At 38.1% G+C, this 22155-nt stretch overlaps 3 protein-coding genes across 4 annotated transcripts in view; 1 reads left to right on the forward strand and 2 right to left on the reverse strand.

Annotated features, from left to right (window-relative positions):
• bicc1 (BicC family RNA binding protein 1) overlaps nucleotides 1–5056 on the reverse strand; it is a 92300-nt gene extending 87244 nt beyond the window's left edge. The window contains exon 1 of the mRNA XM_081392653.1: nucleotides 4769–5056. Within this exon, the coding sequence (XP_081248779.1) occupies nucleotides 4769–4961 (193 nt within the window). The 5' untranslated portion in view covers nucleotides 4962–5056. The remainder of the gene's footprint in view (nucleotides 1–4768) is intronic.
• Nucleotides 5057–5916: 860 nt separating this feature from the next.
• Nucleotides 5917–11943, forward strand: LOC308707312 (DNA-directed RNA polymerase III subunit RPC4). 2 transcript variants are annotated; one of them, XR_014032160.1, is made up of 9 exons: nucleotides 5917–5990; nucleotides 6323–6497; nucleotides 6672–6718; nucleotides 7553–7701; nucleotides 8150–8274; nucleotides 8368–8470; nucleotides 8564–8826; nucleotides 9201–9859; nucleotides 10519–11943. XR_014032160.1 is itself a non-coding variant. In XM_081393677.1 (9 exons), exons 1-9 carry the CDS (start codon nucleotides 5980–5982, stop codon nucleotides 10908–10910), a joined length of 1179 nt encoding a protein of 392 aa, XP_081249803.1. In that variant the 5' UTR covers nucleotides 5917–5979; the 3' UTR covers nucleotides 10911–11943. The 2 variants fall into 2 exon arrangements, 1 of the variants encoding a protein (XP_081249803.1); XM_081393677.1 differs by having other exon boundaries at nucleotides 9201–9353; nucleotides 10758–11943.
• Nucleotides 11944–16721: 4778 nt separating this feature from the next.
• Nucleotides 16722–22142, reverse strand: tfam (transcription factor A, mitochondrial). The gene is made up of 7 exons (XM_081393678.1): nucleotides 21250–22142; nucleotides 20809–20936; nucleotides 20652–20722; nucleotides 18875–19024; nucleotides 18646–18741; nucleotides 17825–17881; nucleotides 16722–17050 (listed from the first exon to the last, which is right to left on the reverse strand). Exons 1-7 carry the CDS (start codon nucleotides 21330–21332, stop codon nucleotides 16808–16810), a joined length of 828 nt encoding a protein of 275 aa, XP_081249804.1. The 5' UTR covers nucleotides 21333–22142; the 3' UTR covers nucleotides 16722–16807.
• Nucleotides 22143–22155: the final 13 nt, after the last annotated feature.

Genomic DNA, 22155 nt, shown 5'->3' on the forward strand with positions numbered 1-22155 from the left:
GACCCGAACAACACAAGCCAGGGTTTCCTGAATGGTCCCAATATACTTGATTCTACCAACCTTTACAGACGTATTTCCATTCTTTCCTACATTTATTGGCCTTTTGCATTGTATTACATTTGCTACGTGCCAATTGACTTGCTAGGCTTTGTCTGTCCGACGTTCTTAAAACGCCATACTGCTGTGAACTCAAAAACGAGGTCACAGCGATTCACCTCAGCAGTAGTTCTTGGGGAGAATGCCACGTTTACCCTCTGAAAGCTACAGGGAAAAGTGTTTCCCTAGGCCTCGATCCAGAGGACAGTTAGCCCCAAGCACATTCCACACCAAACTCACTTCCTGTCTCTATACTTTCATCCAACAGACAACAAAAAGATGAACTTTTTAACCAGGCCTCGGCCAAGCACGCGCACAAACATACCCAGAACACAGATAGCCAAAGTACACTTTTAAAACACAAGCAGTTCCAGAATGTACTCTTTATATCTCCATAAATAGAAGGTCAGTTTTGTGTCTCAGTTTACTAGGAATACAGAAAGCAAGGAAACTTAGTAAATAAATCATTGTCTTAGTAAACAGAAGTCTTTAAAATGGGAAAAATAACTCCAAAGCCAAACCACCTTTCTTTGGTGGAAGAAAATTCACCTATTTTCCACATTATAAACACGCTATAAAAACTGAAGTGCTTTACAAAATCACCAGGCAGTAACAATGTATTATTTGGGCTCTCCAGAATGGATCAAACCCATCTGTGCTGATAAGAGTTATGCTTATTAAACAAGCCATTTGATCCCTTCCTGTTTGGAATCTTAAACAGACTGCTAGTTCACTTCGGTGCCCGAGTCTGACCTACGGTGATCAAAGACGTTGAGATGTCATGTAAACTTGTTTGGGAATTTCTTTTGCAAGGGTACTTTTGCAAATCCCCTGCCAAGATTTGGGAAGAGAAATGTTTCCATCTCATCTAAGACACGTAATGAAAAACAATCCGGGCTTTGGAAATTTGGAAAAACCCAAAGCCCTTGATGTAGACTGGACAGAGAGTACTACTCCTTAATTGTGCAAACACTTTCTAGAAAGTTAAGAAATTGGAAAAATAAACAATTATCTAAAATCTACGCAATCATTGACTGCAAGACACTTAACTTGACCCATGAAGAGGGCTTTCAACATCACCACTGCATTCCTATAGTATATCCTGAACACTTTGGCCATGTTCACACAGCAGCAGAATACGGTCGCCAGTCCTGTATTTGAGTCCTAATACGGTTCTGTTCACACACAGTTTGGTTATTATAACTGTAATCAAACTCACACCCGTAAATTTTCAGGACATTTCACAACCACATTTTCTGAAAATCCGCACTGAACAAACTGGACTTGACTGTTGTCCGTCAAGCTGCTGTCAGTCTATGAAGATTTGACTGATGAACATGTGGCTCGACTGGACTCTTGTAGTAAGAAAAGTGATAACACTTTTCAGTTTTATGAATGTCACCATCTTTACTATTACTCTGGCTACAGCCGCCATGGTTACTGGTAAGAGAAATGTTCAACATGAACGATTACAGACAGTATTCGAGACGCCACTGTAAGTTGCTGCTTGAACGGGACATTTCGAGACTCACAATCCCAAAAACGAACAGTGTGATCATAGCCTTTGACTGCTCCTAAATCTGAATCAATCCCAGTCGGTGTCCATGAGCCTTTTGCAATTTGGTCTCTAAAGCAATATCTGTAAAGCAGGATATGTCACAAAAATCAGAGACGAAATATTTTGATTCATAAAAAATAAATCAAATTCAGTTCAGTTGCATATCTACTATTTATCTGTTTACCAATGACTAATTTAGTAATGAGCTACTAAACAATGACCAATGATATTATTAAAATTTATAGGAAATATGAAAATACAAACATTTAGTGGGTTACCATTCTGTCTACTGCCTGTCACAGTCCCTAGACTTCCCTGACTATACAAATCACAACATGTAAATAGGAAAATGTTGGCATTATTTTGTCACTATAGCAGTATGCTAGCTGGAGCCGTTTACCTCCAGTCTTTGTGCTAAGCTAGGCTAGCGGTGCGTGCGTCAGAGAGTGACGGCACACACGGAGATGAGGAGGGTATGTATGGACTTATCTAACTCTGGGGGATACGGTGAATAAGCTAAAGTCCCAAAAAGTCGCCGTGTTCCTTTAAGTCCAAATTGCGAGTTACACTTCCAGCAAGCTTCCATACATTCCGAATAATTAAGATTAGCACTTTTTGGAACAGCTTTAGGGAACCTATGATGCATTGAAATGCTGCCTACGTATAGGCAGCTCATTAGATTTTTCAACAGACTGTACATTACATTTTTTGGGCGCTGATCTTCAGGCATAGAACCATACATCATTTTGACACAGTATAGTGCAGTGAACATAAGATTAAACAGAGACAGAGTCATCTATGGACGCATTCCTGCTCAACATAATCTACACAAATTCAAAAAAATGAATACACATCTGGAACAGAAAATAAATTCAGGCCTCCTTTGTGTGATTCATTCTAAAGAATTCCAGTTTGACAGTGTATTTCGTCCACTTGAGCCAGCTAAAATAGTTATAAAATGAAATGATTAATGGTTCTTCCCATCCAAGAGGCATAATAAGATTCATAAAAGCATTCTTGAATGTTGCTTAGCTGCTCATTATATCTGATGGAGTAAGTGCTTTTGGAGCGCACACCTGTGATGCTAACATTTCTGAAAACATGCATAGATGAGCAGTTCACAGATTTTAAACATGAAGGTTGAACTTGGAACTCGATTAACAACCGTTGCGTCCTTCTTCAACAAAATGACACTATTACTTGTAACAGCTGCCAATGAAGTATGCATCCATCGACAAAGTGTGAGATAATCTGACATGCTAGGAAGTCAATTAAAAGAAAATCAAAAATACCTATTTTTTTCTCACAATAAAAGTGCTTTCTACTTCTATGGATTACAATATAATTGTTTTGGATAACACAAGGTCACTTAATGTTTGAACTATAGTTTTATGATATATATTATCTAATTGAGTAATGCTAAGTTCCAATCATTTAATTTGGCAAATAAATCTCATCATTTACATGAGCTTCTCTGTGCATCTTCTAGAAGAATCCTAATCTTTAAAGGGTTAGTTCACCCAAAAATTAAAGCCTATATTCAATCCGTTCATATAAAGCAATCAAGTCTCTTCCGACTAAAACCAACTCAATCCATATGGATTAGTTTTACGATCTCTTTATGAACTTTTTGAAGCAATTACAGCTGTCAACGGAGGGACAAAGACTTCATTTGTTTTCCGAAGATGAATCAAAGTCTTACGGGTTTGGAATGACATGAGGGTGAGTAATTAATGACTGAATTTTCATTTTTGGGTGCAGCAAGCAGGTTGATCAAATACACTGTAAAATCCTGTGAGGGATGCTGAATGACCTCAGAAGGAAGGATTGCTGTGGTGAACTGAACCTAGAGACTCTGCGTGTGTAGGATGATGATGATGTCCTTTTCTGAACTCACTCAGAAGGACCATTAAACAACATGGAAAGCATGACCCGACATGGACAAAGCATTACAGAGACCATCAGAGCATTTTACCATCCTCACAGAGCCGTGGATGAGAAGCCCTTGACCATTTTTAAAAACTGCTTGATTCATCCACCAATTAAACAGTAACAGATTAATGGAAAAAGTGGCATTCATTAATGTTTTGCAACTCTACTAATGCCAATACCATTTTTACTTTTTCTCAGTTCTGGATTCTACAGTTTTTCAGGCAATCATCTGAACAAAAGCCACATGCTGTCTGAATCGTAAGCCAAAAAATGACAATTCATTGTCCGAAAATTACATTTAATTTCATCCTTGGCTTTTATGAAGCAGTTAACCACATTTCCACTTTACAATTACTTTGACAAATTGGGGAAACAACAATTAAAACTAAAGTCAAAGGCAAAGATGCTTTAACACTGCCCCCTATTGGTTGAGCTGTTCACTGCGCACACAGTTAATAGGCTACTAGATTTTTAGCCTATATTTATATTATCTTAGTCCTCTCAGTACCAACATAAAAATTGGGGTTTTACACTAAACTGAACTAAATATTCAGAATGCCTATCAGAAGAATATATATATATATATATATATTCAACTCTGTATGTTTTTTACAACAATATTCAACAATGCAGAGGGAAAAGGTAGTTAAATTAATTCCAGGCATTAAATAAACATATGAGAAACAAGAACAACTAAACAAATAATAATATGAAGCACCAATCCTTTAAATACGCATTAAAGACATAGTTTATATGTCTATTTTCAAATGTAGTTAATAAACTTTCTTTGAAACTATTGGAAGCTCTCTGCAACTGAAAACTGAACGATGGAGCCTCACTAGTCAACTGGCTTTTTAAAGTGTGGGCAGGGACTCTCTTTCATTAAACTAGCTATATTTAAACTTATGTTTCTGAAAACAAAATCGTCATGGAAGCGAGAATTATACACAGGAGATGAACAAAGGAGAAGAGGAAAATAACCGGCTCAGCTCTGCAGATGCTGGAGTCAATGCATTAGATTTTACATTAGGCTACTATTTGTAAGTGTTTGTTCAGTTAAGCAAGACAATTATTAACAGCAATGATGCCTTCTTCTGAGTAGTAAACTTTGCAGAGTGTTTATTTCTTCCAAACTCTTTAAAAATGAGTGATTGTTCGTTGTCATGGACACAAGAGTTTTACCTAATAACATGATCTCCAGTTTTTTCCGGTCCACTCGAAACCTCTCCTCGGTCCACTCGGGGTCCGGAGGTGCCGTGGGTCCGCTGGAGTCATCCTCAGACACGGGCAGAGGGGAATCAGTGCTGCGCTCGCTGTTGGAGCCCGGATCAGACTGCTGTAAGTATCCGCTTAAGGGTTCACACTGAGCGGCCATGACTTTCACAGAGCACCGCTGACTCTCCGCAGCCGTCAGATCAGATTATTCCCGCGGAGAGTGAGCGCCAGTCATCGCGGCCACGGGCTCTGTGTGAGTTACACTGACCGGAGGAGTTTAAAGTGAGGGAAGGCAAAAGTTGAGCGCCGCCCTTTGTTCAATGTGAGCCAGAAGGGGGTTTGTGGGTTCTAACATGTTGCGAGCCGGTTCAGAGTCAGCTCAGCTCAACCCACGATGCCCCAAAATGCTGTCTGGGGAAGCAGTTCACGTTTTGAGACACAGACAGTGTTTACAAACATTAACTTTAATATAATATAGGCATATATTTGGTGCAACTGTCCATAACAAATGGACAGACAGAAAACTATTTTAAATAGTGTCTTAATAATAAAAATAAATAAAAACGAAATAAATCATATTGTTAACTTTATGTTTGTATTTTATTATTATTAACACTGGGGACGTAAAAAAAACCATAATAACAAAGTTATATAAATATTATAGTAAACAGAAGTTGTAAAATACAGATTTTTTTTACAAATTTAGATTTTAATAAGACATGACACCATTTAAGACCATATGAGATAAATATTGACTAAACATTTTACATGTATAAATTAATTAAATATTATTTATTCAATAATGTAATGTAAATAAAATAACCACAGTATATAAACAATAGAGTCTATTATAATAGAATATAAATAATACAGTAAGTTTACTATAAACAGTATTTATCATTATTATTAGTTATTATTATTATTATAATATAATGTAATTATTTTACCGTTTAATAAGACAATTGTAACACCATAAAAGACCTGAGATAAGTTTAGACTATAAATACATTTTACATTAAAATAAATAATTGAATGATAGCATAAAATAACAGTATATATATAATATAATAAAACAGTCTTTTGTGACTTGATGCCTATATTTACTTTCTGAATCCGGATCACGTGACCCATGAAGCTTCTGCAAGGATGTAGCTTTCAGCTGGACGAATTTTAAAGATATGAATTTCAAGTACGTACTGTCTTTATTTTCACTTAGATGTACTCAAGGAAGCTGTATTCCTTTCTTTATTCCAAATCTGGCAATGCAAATTATATTATTACGTGGTATTAAAGACTTAGTGTTGTTAGCTTAGTTTGCTATCAAAATGGAGGCGCGCGCGTCTATAAGTGTATTGTCAGTGAGCGCGCAGCAGCTGTGTTTACATGAGCGTTTATTTTATATAACACCCATTACCCTCTGACGTTCTCTGTTCCATTTTATCAGTCTGAGTAATCATGTATGATGCCCAATACAAATGTTTAGGCATGGTGTTTTCACTAAGTGTTTCTGGCTTGTGGCAGGATGTCTGAACAGGGAGATGGGGGTAGGGATGGAGAGGGGAGCTCATCTGCTGCTTTCAGAGCATCATTTGCTGTGGGTAGAGGACTGCCATCCCGAATATCACTGAATCCCCCTCCGCCAGGCAGACTGACCTCTTTGCGCTCCAGAGATCTGACCCTGGGTGGATATAAAAAGGTCCCACCCTCTAATGTCAATGGTCCAGTATCAATTGTGTTTTTGTGCTACTCTCAGTTTTTTTTAATGCAAAATATATTGCATCTATAGATACAGCATGTTCAGTTCAACATTAAAAGAACGTTCATATCTAGAAACTTTACACTTGACTCACTGAGTATTTTTCCCCCACAGAAAACCTTTGTACCAAATGTTCACTCTGTTCGCAAAACTAAAGATGAGTAAGTATTTTCAACATTAACTTTATTTGTAGTACTTATGTTTTATAGTTGGGAGGCAGACATCTTGTAACTACGGCTACTAAAGTGCAAAAAATAGGATTTTTTTTAAGTACACGTATATATATATATATATATATATATATATATATATATATATATATTAGGGGAGTAAGTTGGACATTCCATGATACGATTTGACATTTATTCTCTTAGCCGGCGATGCAGAATTTGCTGATACATCTAAACTTGTCGTTATATGACTGCGATTTGATTAGATTCAGGAGCTTGTGATAGATATATTGATAATTACAATATTACATTGTATTAACTCACAAATGTAACCAAAATATAACATAATATAAAATATACAAAATATAAAAATAAGAGAATAAATAAAAAAATAAAAAATAAGAGATTTTAAATAGAAAAATAAATGAGGAATAAAGATCAAGTAGCACATTGGATCAATTTGACATCATTTTATAGGCTAAGTCAATCAAGTCTTCTAGTATATCTTACAGATTTATAAAAATGTATGTCGATTTTTGCGCATTGCATCGATACATATCATCAGTGCATCGATATAGTATGCATATATACAGTATATATACTGTATTGACTTCTTTTAACATTTTTAAGGTAATGATGCAAACACAGTTGAATCAGAGTTTTCAATCAGTTCATTGAAACTTCATAATTATTATAACCCTGTTTTCATTTAACTAACAGAGATTAATTTCAAAGTATTGACACATCTGCAACCCTGTTTGAAAGTAAATGACAGGTGGTTCTGTCATGTAAACCGTTGTCAATGTGAACTCTTGTTTTCTGGAGGTTACATGAGGAGACTCGCACTGCACCAAAGAGAGCGAGAAGAGAGAGGGAAGACAGACAAAGAGAGAGACAGCGACGAGAAAAACCTCAGACTATTCAGTCTCACTCTATTTTTGAGCAGGGTCCTGCAGACACCTACAGGAAACCAGGTAAAGCACACTTTAAATCACACAATTATTGACATTATATTTGGACTGTAGAGCCAGAGGAGAACTGGCCTCCTGGTGTTGCCTGGTTTCTCCCATGATTTTTTTTTTTTTTCATTATCCATCATAAAATTAAGATTTTAAAGTGACAGCAACCTATAAATACCTGCTGCTGTTTATGTCATTAATGTTAATCAAACAACAAAACACAGCTTAAACAAAGATTCATCTATATTTATTTTATGCATTATTTTTTAAATACACTATTTTACTTTTAGGCTGAATTATTACATGTATGTACCTGAATATTACATTTAGACTTTACTTTATTTGGAACTTTGTTATGTTGTTTTATTATCTATGCTTGTAATTAGTGTATTTGTTCTCATTACACTCCCCCACAGCATGAATATTAAATACCAAATCAAATTTCAAATGTCTGATCTTGCAGGTAATTGGTGCAGCTCTAACCTGGACAGCTGTGATCCTGCATTGGTCACAAAATGCATTAAAAAGGAAAAGAACAATACTGCGGATGATGATAATGAAATCTTACAAAAACTCCAACGAGATGATGTAAGCCAAGTCACAATGACCCTTTATCATCTTGAAAGGTCTTGAAAGTTAATCAATAGTATATTCATGTTTTTTTCTGGTTTAATTGTGCAGTTTTTGGATGATCCTGGATTAAAAAATGATCCTAAGCAAAGACCGATCAGACTTCCACTCCATCAGTCATGCTCATTTTTGTCAACAGAGGCAGCTAGTTCATGTAAGTTACAGTTTATGCTAGCAGTACTTTTATGTTTTATTGGCAGTTAAATTGTTTTCATGCTACTTAAAGTAAAGAACTGAATTTTTGCAGTTAAAGAGAGAGCATCTGATAATGTACTGAAATCACCCAGAGCTGAGCAGAAATACCCGCTGCCATTGAGGGGAACATCTGCATTCCCGCAACAACCAACGGTTGGAGAACTTTTCCAGCAGCTAAGTGTTTCAGATCAGGAAGAACTACTGTTTATTCAACTTCCTGATACCATACCTGGTCAACCTAAAACCTCAAGCCCAGAGAAAACCAAAAAGGACGACAAAACTGAAGACAAGCGCGCATCACAAATTAAAACTCTGGTAAGTTCTCGTTTTGTATTATGCCACTTGAAGAAGTCAGTTTTTTTTTCTTTGCCATAACTTTTCATGTTTTTACAAAACAGTTTTGACCTTTTTTTAACGATATTCTTTTGCAGCTCAGCTTCAGTATATACTCTTTCTTTTCTTTTTTTTCTCCACATAATGCGTTACTTGTAATGTGTTACTCTCAATACTGATCTTTCTTTTCACCGGGTTTTGATTTATGTATATTATTAGAATGATTTCATAGCACACTTATAAAAGAGTTTGATTCCTCATGAAATCATCCCTTGAAGGCAAATTGCACTCAATTTCAAGCATTTAATATTATCTTCAGTGTCCCCTTTTAATGCTATGATGATATCATTTTTCAGGATCAGCCTGATAAAGCCGCTGTACCTTTGCTGTCTGACTTCTCTGAGGGTCTGATTGGAAAACTGCAAATTAGAAAGTCTGGTAAAGTACAACTGGTCATGGGAAATGTTACATTAGATGTATCAGAGGGAGCGGCCTTCTCTTTCCTACAGGTAAGTTAGTGCATTGTCATTTTAGTTGCAGTGTAGCAAAATAATCTAGTAAAGATTGATAGATAAAATCAGTTGGGACTCGCTCTTATTTATTTAATTAAATCAAAGCCTTTTGAAGTATAATCATTACATTAAGCCATATCGCAATTCCCGTTTTTCTGTCCTCAAGACATTTAAGACCTTTTGAAAATATAATAAAGACTGTTACCATTTAAAATATTTTAGACTTTGCATGGCTTTAAATTTGATCTAATGGAATTTAAGACTTTTTATAGACCTGCAGGAACCCTGGAAAATGGTCAGTACTTTTGGTTAGGGGTGGGTCATATGGCAAAAATAGAAAATAAGGCTTTTAGTGTGCGTACGCCTAAAGGAGTAACGTTACGCGCTCAGAAAAGCTTATGACAGAATGAAAAGTTTAACTGGCAAGACTTTAAAATGCATACTGCTGCATTGCTAAAAATGCGATGTGAATGTACGTTGTGTTGTACAATATTGCGACGGGGGCGCCAGAACTGCAGCTGATAGGCTGTGCACTGTAGCTCGATATTACGATCTCTCTTCAAAGGTAGCTAGTGGAGACATTTTAACATTCACAATCTAAAATCGTGATTTCGCAGAATTCGCACAACCCCTTGTTTGGGTCTATCAGTCTATATGCTGTTTAAGTAGGTACTACATTTCAATTTGAATGTACTTTGCGACCGTTAAAAAGTACATTCTATATACTATGGCCCTGTCCCAAATGGCACTCTTCATATGCACTTTCGGTCTTGTGGACTTACAATGGCTGCTGCGTGCGCGTGTCCTTAAGTCCGTGAGACCGTAGGGTGTCCCATTTGTCATTTTAAGCCTCAGAAGGGTGCTCGCGAGCGCCCCCTTTGCGGTCGATATGCGCCCTCGATGCGCACTTTTTGCACTCGCGGTCTTCCTATGAGTCCGCAGTTTCGTGATGTAACGCTGCTTTGACTGGCATCAGTGCGGGCTCTGCAAAAGTGCGCATCGAGGCGCATATCGACCGCAAAGGGGGCACTCGCGAGCACCCTTCTGAAACCTAAAATGACAAATGGGACACCTTACGGTCTCATGGACTTAACGGACACGCGCATGTGGCAGCCATTAAGTACACAAGACAAGTGCATATGAAATGTACCATTTGGGACAGGGCCTATGTATTCGAACTTACTACTCTGTAGGTGTGCTGTTTTTCGCATGCTATAGTGGGGAAGTATTTAATTTCGGACGCAGCGTACATGTCCCAACAATTGTTGTCCCCAGTGTAGCATTCTGGATTGCCAAGCTGATATTGAAGTCAACTGGATCTGTTTTATTTACTGAAGGACTGTATAACTGATCTCATTTACATGAAAGATGTTTCATGGGATATGATGTTTGTGTCTGCAGCAACTTGTTTGTGTGCGGCTGTCAGAGGGCCTCACCGGGGACATGACTGTGCTAGGAAACATCACACACAAGCTGGTGTGTTCACCTGATTTTGAGACTTTACTGCAAGAAGCCAAATTGCCATCTGATCTCTGCTCGGCTTCAAAGTCCTGATTTTATCCCACAAGAATATTTAAAATAATGTAAATAACTGTTTTTAAATGTAAAAGTTTTAAATGTGAGGTTTTGTGTCCTTACAAAGTACTGACAATTATTATAAGCCAATATTTTTATTTAAAAGGGATAGTTCACCTAAATTGTTGTCATTTATTTACTCATGCTTCTTGTCATTAAACAGATTTTGGGGGAATGGACTGGAAAAGGGCAGCTTAAACATTCTTTAAAATATCTGAATTAGTTTTGAGGCCTGTTCACACCATGAACTGTAATGATAAAGATATATAGAATCCATCCTACTTTAAAAAACTCTAGCATTTAGAGTGGCAGATGACAAAAAAAGTATGTTTGTAATAAACAGAACTTAATAATTTGTTGTTGTAGATGCTTATTTAGTTATCGTTCTTGGTGTGAACGGGCCTTTGGACAGAATAAAACGGATACCGGTTGGCAGAGGTGGGTAGTAACGAAGTACATTTACTTCGTTACATTTACTTGAGTACTTTTTTAGAAAAATTGTACTTTTAAGAGTAGATTTGAATGTGGGTACTTATTACTTTTACTCGAGTACATTTCTAATGAAAAAACTGTACTTTTACTTCGTTACATTGGGCGACGTTCCTCTCGTTACTTTATTTTAATGCAATATGTGTTGTTAAATGCGTAGTTTATTCCAAGCGCGCTGTATCTTTTTTCTGGACTTGAGCGATGCTCAATTCACAAATGAATGACTCTTTTGAGTCGATTCTGTTCAAAGACTTCATCAAACAAGTTGGCAGATCTGTCTAAATCGGTTCGCGAATCAGTTTGAATGATCTGTTCAGTTCCTGCACGCACTGAATCATCTGAAGCCCTTTAGTCGAGTCCCAAAATAGATAAATAGCCCTGGATAAGATGCAGTAGGCATTTTTGAGGAAAAGTACTTCAAGTGTTGTTTCTATATGATTTTTAGGTGCTGAATCCATTTCTGCCGTATAACAAGTTGTAAACATCACGGTTTTGGCATAAACAATAAAAACAAAATGGCTGCAAAAAAAAAAACAAAAAAAAAAAAACGTTTTAATGCATTTATTGCAGTTTAAACATTAAACATTAGAACTAAACTATGCATTCTCAGAATATTTAAACATGTAAACAATGAAACAACATTAACATGAAAGGGACAGTTTTTAATGGCTGCTGGAATTATGCCAAGGTACCAAGGTACACTGGGAAGCATTTATCAGTGGAAATATGCAATTATGCCCAGCCCGAAGGGGGGGACTTGGAATACACATGACCCCAGGGTGTCCAGCCACAGGTGGAATATTTCAAACCCAGGGGTGGCAAGGTGGCTTGCCGAGGGAAAGACACATGCTCAGAGAGGCTTACAGTGGAATACACACGTGGGGGTCGCCCAGAGGCCGTGTTAGGTGTTGCCCAGCCTGCAGCTCTACAGATGTCTGTTAGCGAGGTGCCATGCGCTAGAGCCCAAGAGGATGCCACACTCCGGGTGGAGTGGGCCGTCACACCAAGGGGGCATGGTCGACCTTGCTGCTGGTTAGCCAAAGCAATGGCGTCCACTATCCAGTGAGACAACCTTTGCTTGGAGAGAGCCTTTCCCTTCAGCTTCCCACCATGACAGACAAAGAGCTGGTCTGAAGTCCTGAAACACTGCGTTCTGTCTACGTAAGCACGGAGGGCGCGTATTGGACAGAGCAGTGCCAAGGCTGGGTCTGTCTCTTCCAAGGGCAGCGCTTGCAGGTTCACTACCTGGTCTCGAAAGGGTGTGGTGGGAACATTGGGCACATATCCAGGCCGGGGTCTCAGGATCACATAAGTGTTAAATTCCAGGCACGCTTCGTCAACCGAAAATGCCTGCAGGTCCCCTACCCTCTTGATGGAGGCCAATGCAACCAGGAGTGCTGTCTTCATTGACAGGAACTTAAGCTCCACTGATTGCAGAGGCTCAAAGGGAGCACTCTGCAGGGCAGTTAGAACCACTGAGAGGTCCCAAGGAGGGAACGAGAGGAGGGCGAGGAGGATTCAGTCTCCTCGCTCCTCTCAGGAACCTGATGATCAGGTCGTGCTTTCCAATGGACTTACCTTCAACTGCGTCGTGATGTGCGGCAATGGCGGCACCATACACTTTCAGGGTGGAGGGAGACAGCCTTCGCTCCAACCCTTCTTGCAGGAAGGAAAGCACAACACTGATCAGGCCTTTCGTGGGTTCTTGAAGTTTAGAAGAACACCAATTGACGAAGAGGTTCCAATTCAACGCATAGGCATGTCTCGTGGACGATGCTCTAGCGGAAGTGATGGTAACCATCACCGCTGGTGTTAGGGTACTCAAACCTGCCTCGTCCCGTCCAGGAACCACACATGGAGGTTTAAAAGATCGGGACGAGGGTGCAATAGGGTGCCCCGTCCCTGAGAAAGCAGGTTCTTTCTCAGAGGAATTGGCCAGGGAGGTGCTGTCGCGAGGAGTACTAGTTCTGGGAACCAGGTGCGGTTGTGCCAATACGGGGCAACCAAAATGACCTGCTCCTCGTCCTCCCTGATCTTGCGCAAAGTCTTCGCAAGAAGGCTCACTGGGGGAAACGCATACTTGCAGAGGACCCGCGGCCAGCTGTGCGCCACTGCATCCGTGCCGAGCGTGCCCTCGGTCAGAGAATAAAACAGGTCGCAGTGGGACGAGTCGTGGGAGGCAAACAGATCTACCTGTGCGTCCCCGAACTGATCCCAAATCAGCTGAACTGACTGGGGATGGAGTCTCCATTCTCCAGTGAGAGGCCGAAACCGAGACAGATCGGCTGCACGGTTCAGGTCTCCCGGGATATAAATGGCTCAGGATATAAAATGGATATAAAGTGACCTCAGATGCTTCTGACTCCATATGAGGAGGTGGCGGGCGAGTTGCGACATACGGCGGGAGCGCAGACCACCTTGTCACTTGATGTACGCTACTGTTGTGGTATTGTCTGATCGGACTAGTACGTGACGACCCTGAGCAATGCACAGAAGCGGTGCAGGGCGAGACGTACAGCCAGCAACTCGAGGCAATTGACATGCCAAAGGCGCTGGGGTCTTGTCCAAGAGCCCGCGGCAGCATGTCCATTGCACATGGCACCCCAGCCCATTGTGGAGGCATCTGTTAATACAACAACATGCCAGGAAACTCGTTCTATGGGCACTCCAGCCCATAGAAAACTGAGGTTCGTCCACGGGGTGAAGGTCTGACGGCAGGTCGAAGACACTGCGACTCTGAGCGTGCCATGCCCACCTCGGGACTTGATCACGAAGCCAAAGCTGAAGCGGTCTCATATGAAGCAAACCGAGCGGCGTTACTGTGGCTGCGGATGCCATATGCCCCAGGAGCCTCTGAAATAGTTTCAGTGAAACCGCACTCTTGCCCTCGAACTGACGAAGGCAAGTCAGCAGTGACTGCGCGCGCTCGCTCATAAGCTGCGCGCACATGGCGACCGAGTCGATTTCCATACCGAGAAAAGAGATCTTCTGCACGGAGCAGAGTTTGCTCTTCTCCCAGTTGACCCGAAGGCCCAGACAAGCTAGGTGCCGGAGCACTAGGTCCCTGTGTTCGCAAACCTTGTCTCGAGAGTGAGCTAGGATCAGCCAGATCCTGAAGAGGAACAAGGGCTGCCTCGACAACCTTTGTGAAGACGCGAGGAGACAGGGCTAGCCCGAAAGGGAGAACCGCGTACTGGTATATATATATATACTAGTATGCCTCATTTGCATATGTAAACATGACATTTCAGAAAACTTGTAATACAAAAAATGTCTGTCTCTATGTAAGTGAAAAACTGGAAAGGTTTTATGGTGATATCTTTAACTTAAAAATTTTACCCTATCCACCTGTAGTTTTTCGTCTGTGAATAATGCACCTATTGTTTCGATAACAATTACAAGAAAATGGGACCCTTATTTCAATGTTATACGGTGGATCCTTATTCAGGAGACATTGAACTTTCTAAAAATGTGGTATAACAACTTTTCCTCAAAAATGCCTACAGGGTTACACAATCTTGAAGATTCGGACCTGACTACTTTCAATTCACACTCGACTCGGAGTCGTAACAGGAAGATTTAAGCACATCAAGAGCGTTAGATGAAGTGGCAGTGGACCTACAGTAGCTACTAGCTACAGTCAAGTGAGAGCAAATCTTCAAATGCATCAACTTTTTGCCAGCGATAAAGATCTTTATTAGTTGAACATCTTCGTAAGCTGTCTGTGAATGAATGATTCCACAGTGACAGGACGATATATTCGATTTCATTTCACTCAGGTAATACATTTTACAACCAAACAGATTACTACGCCACAATACTAGAAAGTATGACATTACCCGTTTTTTGGACATAAATTAATTTACATTAAATAAAGCTACCATTGTTCAGTTAATGAACACCCGCCATCCCGCGGTAGTTTGTGTGTATTGTTGCGCAGTGGCGTGCGAACTCGACTTGAAAACGAATGCCTTTGCCTGCCGTTGACAGTTAACCAGTTTAAACATGCTTGCAGAAATATACATTTGATTATATTTTTGGAGAACAGTCAGAAGAAGAACCGTCGATGTACTTTTTTTTTTTTTTTTTTTTTTTTGTGTGTTCAGATGTTCAGTAGCAGTCATGAGCGCGAGCACATGTGAAGAGTTTTTAACTCTTCTCTGTAAATACCTTTGAATGCAACACTGCAGATTCATTTTATTTCGAAATTTTCTAATAATCCAAATGTAGTTGTATAAGTTAATATTATACAAACCAGAGGACAGGCAATGATTTTCGAGCTATACAGATGGCAGAAATAATGCTTATGTCTCTCTTCTGTTTTTGTTGCAAAGATAGCTGATAATAATAGTCATTTAAATAAACAAAATCTAAATATATCATTTTATATATAGCCTACGACTTCAGAGGCAAAAGCCTCTAAGTACCATCTGAAATTTTCTTCTAAAAGAGCATTTTTATCAAGCTTGTATGTTTATGTTCACACTTAAATGGCAATGAAAAGTAGCCTACCTATTAATTGTCATTAAAGTGAAATTACTAACCTTAAATATACAAGCTTGATACAAATGATTGTTTTAGAAGAAAATTTCAGATGGCACTCAGAGGCTTTTGCATCATGAAGTCTTCATATATGTATATTGTTTTGGTTGTTGTTGTTGTGTTTCCTTGCCTTCCTACTATGTAAAGCGACCTTGGGTTTGAGAAAGGCGCTATATAAAATAAACTTATTATATATATATATATATATATATATAGAGGCCTATATGATCCGAAGTAACTAGTTACTCACTACTTGAGTAGTTTTTTCATTGGATACTTTTTTACTCTTACTCAAGTAACTATTAAGATTATTACTTTTACTTTTACTTTGAGTAAATATTTCTATAAGTACTTGTACTTTTACTTGAGTACAGTTTTTGGGTACTCTACCCACCTCTGCCGGTTGGGAATGTGACATCAAGTAAATGACTGTTATCACTTTGGGGTGAACTATTCCATTTAACATTAGAAAGCACACTTATAATGACATTTTAAAAGTTTTCATGAAATTGTATAGTATTCTATTGTAAATACCTTCTGTTGCTTTTATATAAAATGTGAATGTTTATTTTGTAAGTAAAGACATACAAAACATGGTGTCCTCTTTCAAAGCATGATATGCAAACTCATTCTAAGAAGCAAATGAAAACTGATGTCAGTATTACGGTTTATGGCAAGTTAAGAAAGCAATATAGAAAGTAGTCAGTCACAGCTCTTCACAGCCTTCACGCTTTTAACACTATATAAATGCAGCTCTAATAACGGAAAGCTCAGGCTTTTTATTGAGGACGGAACTGGCCTTTGTACAACACACTCTGTCTACCAGAGTCATAGGCTACATAATCTCACTTCTTAGTACTCTTTACAGTCTTTTTCACAGCTGCTTCAGCCTTCTTTTTTGGCGCTTTTGCCTTTATCACTGTTACTTTGGATTTCTTCTTTTTGTCTGCGTTGGCTTTGGATTTGATGGATCTCCTCTCTTTTCTCCGAACAAGGTCTTCCCTTCCAATCTCAATCATGTGCTCCTCCCACGATTTTATTTCGTTCTTGTAACGGACTTTGTCATCCTCTGCCAGCTGTGTGTACATCTAAAAAATGAAGCAGTTAAGTCAGATAAAGAAAACCATAGGCCACGTTCACACAGCAGCAGGATACGGTTGTCAGATATTTGAGTCCTTAATACATTTCCGTTGAGAACGGAACAGATGTGACATGGATTCGTGGTTCGACTGGACTTTTGTATCAAAAGTGATACGATTTTTCAGTTTTATGGACATTGCAATGTTTGAAATCACTTTGGTCACTGTCGCTATGGTTACTGGTTGCTTGGCTCCCTTTGCACATTCATACAGACAGTATTCAAGATGCTACTGTAAGTTGCTGTGTGAACAGGACATTTCGAGACGCCTGTATCGAAACTTGCCGGCCCAGAAACGTTAGTAAAGACATCGTTAAAATAGTCCAAGTGACTACAGTGGTTCAACCATAAGTTTATCAAGCGACGAGAATACTTTTTGTGCGCAAAAAAACTTCTGTGTGGGCCTCTGAGTGAGTTCACGTAGTGTAACAGCACAGCGCTTCTGTGTTGTACGTCACCACGTAGGCTCACTATTGGCCGACGCAGGTCATGTGTGTGATGCGTGAGCCTACGTGGTGACATACAACCCAGAAGCTCTGCGCTCTTACACTGCGTGAATGAGCAGTGCTATTTATATAATGCTGCTTATGTAGTGTTTCAAATCAGACACTTTTATGAGTTGCCTTAAATGGCAGCAGCCTTTGCAGACTCACTAGATTATGGAACAGAGCTGTATTGTGGGTCACTTTTGAAATAAAATATGCTCAGTTTAGGTATAACTCACTTGTTTCTGTGTGATGTTGAATCGCATCCAATCGTCTCTCAGCGACTTCAGCTTCGTCTGGAAGGAAAAGTGACATTCAACACAATTGTTGCAACCAATATGAAATACTGTATAAAATACTTAAATGGTATATTATGGAAATATGTTTTAGGTTTTAATGGTCTGTAATATCAAGTTTGTTATAAACCTCAAATATATCAATAAGCTGAATGCAAAACAGCTAAACTTGGTGCTAAGATTCAATATCCAGTCTCCGAAAATAAATATATCAGGTCCCTTGCAAAAATAAATGGATAAAATTATACAAAATATACTACAGTTTGAAAATTCAGAGAGTCAGTAAGATTAAAAAATAATAATAATTACACTTCACTTCAGCAAGGACAAATTAAACTAATCAAAAGTAAAGACATTTATGTTGTTACAAAATATTTCAATAAATAGAATAAATGCCATTCTTTTGAATGTTCTATTAATAAAGTGTCCTGAAAAAAGTTTCATTTAACATTTAAAATCAGAAATGTTTCTTGAGCAGCAAATCAGCATACCAGAATGATTTCTGAAGGATCATGTGACACTGAAGACTGGAGTAATGATGCTGAAAATTTAGTTTTGCATCACAAGAATACATTACATTTTAAAATATATTCAAACAGACAACAGTTATTTAAAATTGTAATAATATTTCACAATAGTACTGTTTTTACTGTATATTTGATCAAATAATGCAGCCTTGGAGTATAAAATGAAATATTTAAAAATCCTACAGACCCCAATGGTAATGTATGTTCAATTTTAGATTAACTAAAGTTCATCTTCACCTGCATAGAAGTTCCTTTTGCTTCCTCAAAGTGCTCCGCCATGAAGATGTTGAAGGCGCTCCTGGGGCGTTTGGGCTTCCCAAGACTATTCAGCTCCTACAGTTAAAAGTTATACAAAACAAACCAAAGATGAATATAGTATAAAGAGGAATAAAATAATCTTTAGTCATTGTAAAGATTCTCATTGATGGTTTAGTGCAGTGGTTACGTGACGGAGGTCAACACTCGCCTTCTTTTTCCTAATTGCTTTTCTTTTGGCCACTCTTTGTCGTTTTTCCTCTGCAATAGCAGCAGTCTGTGCAGGAGTGAGTTGAGCTTTGTACGTCTTCAAAGCAAGCTTATACTGCTCCCTGGATGCCAAAGATGAATCCTGAAATGGCTGTACATGTGACAGTTCAAATTAGAGGCTGACTGAGGAATTTTACAACACCATTTACAAAAAAAAAAAATGTTGGATGATAAAACGTTAAAGGAGAACTCCGGTCAATTTTAACATTGAGCTCATTTTTTTGTACATTTGGAGTGCTGTCAATACAGAGAACAACGACAAAAATTGGTGTTGCCTACACCGAGTTATTCTATTTTTAAAATTTGCACCCTGTTGACTTCAATAGGGCAAGTAGTAAGCCTGCTTTTTAGCCTCTTAACATCCTTTAAGTGTCATTACAAGTGCACAGAAAATGTGAGTGATTCCTTCCGAGTGAACACGGGTGGATCTGACTGCAGTAGATGTTAGAGATATTAATAAAAACGAAGTTAATTCAGCCAGCGCTCATACCTTTGTTTACATCCTGTTTTCGGTGGTAATCGCCATAGTAATCGATTGTCGAGTTCACGCGCGTGATCATTGGTAACTAAACCTATGCGCGTGAACTCGACAATCGATTACTATGGCCTTCCACCGAAAACAGGATGTAAACAAAGGTATGAGCGCTGGCTGAATTAACTTCGTTTTTATTAATATCTCTAACATCTACTGCAGTCAGATCCACCCGTGTTCACTCGGAAGGAATCACTCACATTTTCTGAGCACTTGTAATGACACTTAAAGGATGTTAAGAGGCTAAAAAGCAGGCTTACTACTTGCCCTATTGAAGTCCACAGGGTGCAAATTTTAAAAATAGAATAACTCGGTGTAGGCAACACCGTTTTTTGTCGTTGTTCTCTGTATTGACAGCACTCCAAATGTACAAAAAAATGAGCTCAATGTTAAAATTGACCGGAGTTCTCCTTTAAGATCCACAATTAAAGGCAAAAAGGCCCAGATATTTAAAATAAGCCTATAGTGAATTCCTATGTTGTTGTTTTTTTCTCTACACTCATTATGAAACATTTCATTATATTCTGTTCAAGACCTATCTAGTTATGGATTTAGTGTTAATTGTTCAAATTTATGATTTATTTCATAATTGATTTATTCCGATATTGATCCCAAGATTGATATTTTAGTCTATTATGTTTCTGTTGATGCATGAACAAAACCACTAAACATTCAAGATGCAATTTTTCTAAATATATGCTTAATAATAAATACATGAATATTGCATATTCATAATATTTTTACTTGTCCTGTTAGCTGGCTTATTTAATGTATGTTGAATAGATTTGCCAATTATTATTTTTTTTTTATGACAGCCACCGTTTAAATGTTTATAACAAATTGGAGTGGAAACATGGTTAGGCCTATATTCTTAAAAATTATATATAAAACTGCCTTATGTGCAATTTAAATGTTTGTATACAATTTAGTTTTTATTTGAGTATCGTTTAATATCTCTAAAAGTAAATATCAATTTAATCATTTTAACTATATATATATATATATATATATATATATATATTTTTTTTTTTTTTTTTTACAAATATGTATGTGATATGTGTGATTTTTGGCAAATACAATTTATTTATAGTAATGGATTTGCACACATAAGCTGATGTTTTACACAATATTCATAAAAAAAAAACCGCAATAAATAAATAAACACACATATGAAGCAGGAATGTACCTGCTTCTGTTCTGGAGTCAGCATTCTCCACTTCTCTGCTAACTTTCGGATAATATCCACATTTTTCAGTCCTAAGCAAAATAGATTGTTCTTTATCTTTAAAAAATAAACTAAAAACAGAAATGCAAGGTAGCACTGCGACTCAAGTGGACATTACCTGGGTTCTGTCTGCTGAAGCTGGGCTGCATCTCCTTCACATATGTCATGTATCCTGTCAGGGGTCTTTTGGGTGGACCTCCAGTTGTGGTGCTAAAACTCCTTATCACTGGAGATACACATGAACACCTACAATTGCAAAGCAATGGTATTATACTAAACTGTCATGGAATAGAAAATTAGTGGGGTTGTATGTAAAAAAAATAAAATAAAAAAACACAAAACGCTCCTTGCAGCTTACGAAAAAGTTAAATACTGTCACTACATCCTGCATTAACTAATCATATGCGTCTGTAAAATTGTGAGAAAATGAATTTATAGCTGTCTATAAATTTCTGAATGTTTCTGACGTGCATATTGCCAAAATAAAATCCATTAGATATGATACATTTACTAATAAGCAGGACATGCATGAATAACCTTAAACTTGCAGCATGCTCACCTTACAACAGATGCACTCGAGAACAGACTCAAAGACTTGACCAAAACATTAGCACCGATTGACATCAAGCTGAACGGAGCCATCGTGCACGTGCTGTAATCTTCAGAATAATATCAATCAGATATTTAATATGCAGGGTGAGAACTATATACACAAAAGCTGACTAAAAAAAATGCTGTTATGGTTCCTCCTCCTCCTCGGGTTAAGGCGCCATTTCCATCTGCAGTTTGACCGAAGTGCATTATGGGACAATTATTCACCTAAAAGTTTATAATACTACTTTCACAAAATGAGCATTTTGGGAAAATAGCAAAAGCGACGTATTTCGCAACGTTAACATAACGTGACATGAAATGGAATCTTAAAAAAAAGTTTGCATAAATTGTTTATGTTTGCATCATATCTGAAAATATATTGAAATAAACATTCCTACGAGCCTTTTACCTTCTACATATTTAGAATTATTAAAAAGTGTCCTTGGGTACAACAGGGTTTTCACCAATGAGACTATTATAGTGTTCCCAAAAGCATCGTAAGCCTAAGTTAAATACAGCCCAGGCCAGTGGAATGCAATGGGTTATTTCAAATCGTATCACCCATCCATTCCCCAAACCACTATTGGGTCGCAGGATGTTGGAGCCCAAAAAGCTTATAATGTGACTGCTAATTTTGGTTTTGCAATGTTTAATTTCTTGACACTAAGAAATTTCGTACAGTCTTTTATTTTACTTTTTTGTTTTCATTATTATTATTACTATCCCTTTACTTTTTATATTCCTTCTAATATTTGTTTACTACATATCTAATTTACGTACTTTATACATTTAGGCTACATTGTGAAAGCTAACACTCGTGCAAATGTTGCTGACTTTTTTTTAGCGCTTCTCTGAGATGGAAAAAAAAAAA

The sequence above is a fragment of the Scardinius erythrophthalmus genome, assembly GCF_964197995.2.
Source record: "Scardinius erythrophthalmus genome assembly, chromosome: 18".
Taxonomy (NCBI): domain Eukaryota; kingdom Metazoa; phylum Chordata; class Actinopteri; order Cypriniformes; family Leuciscidae; genus Scardinius; species Scardinius erythrophthalmus.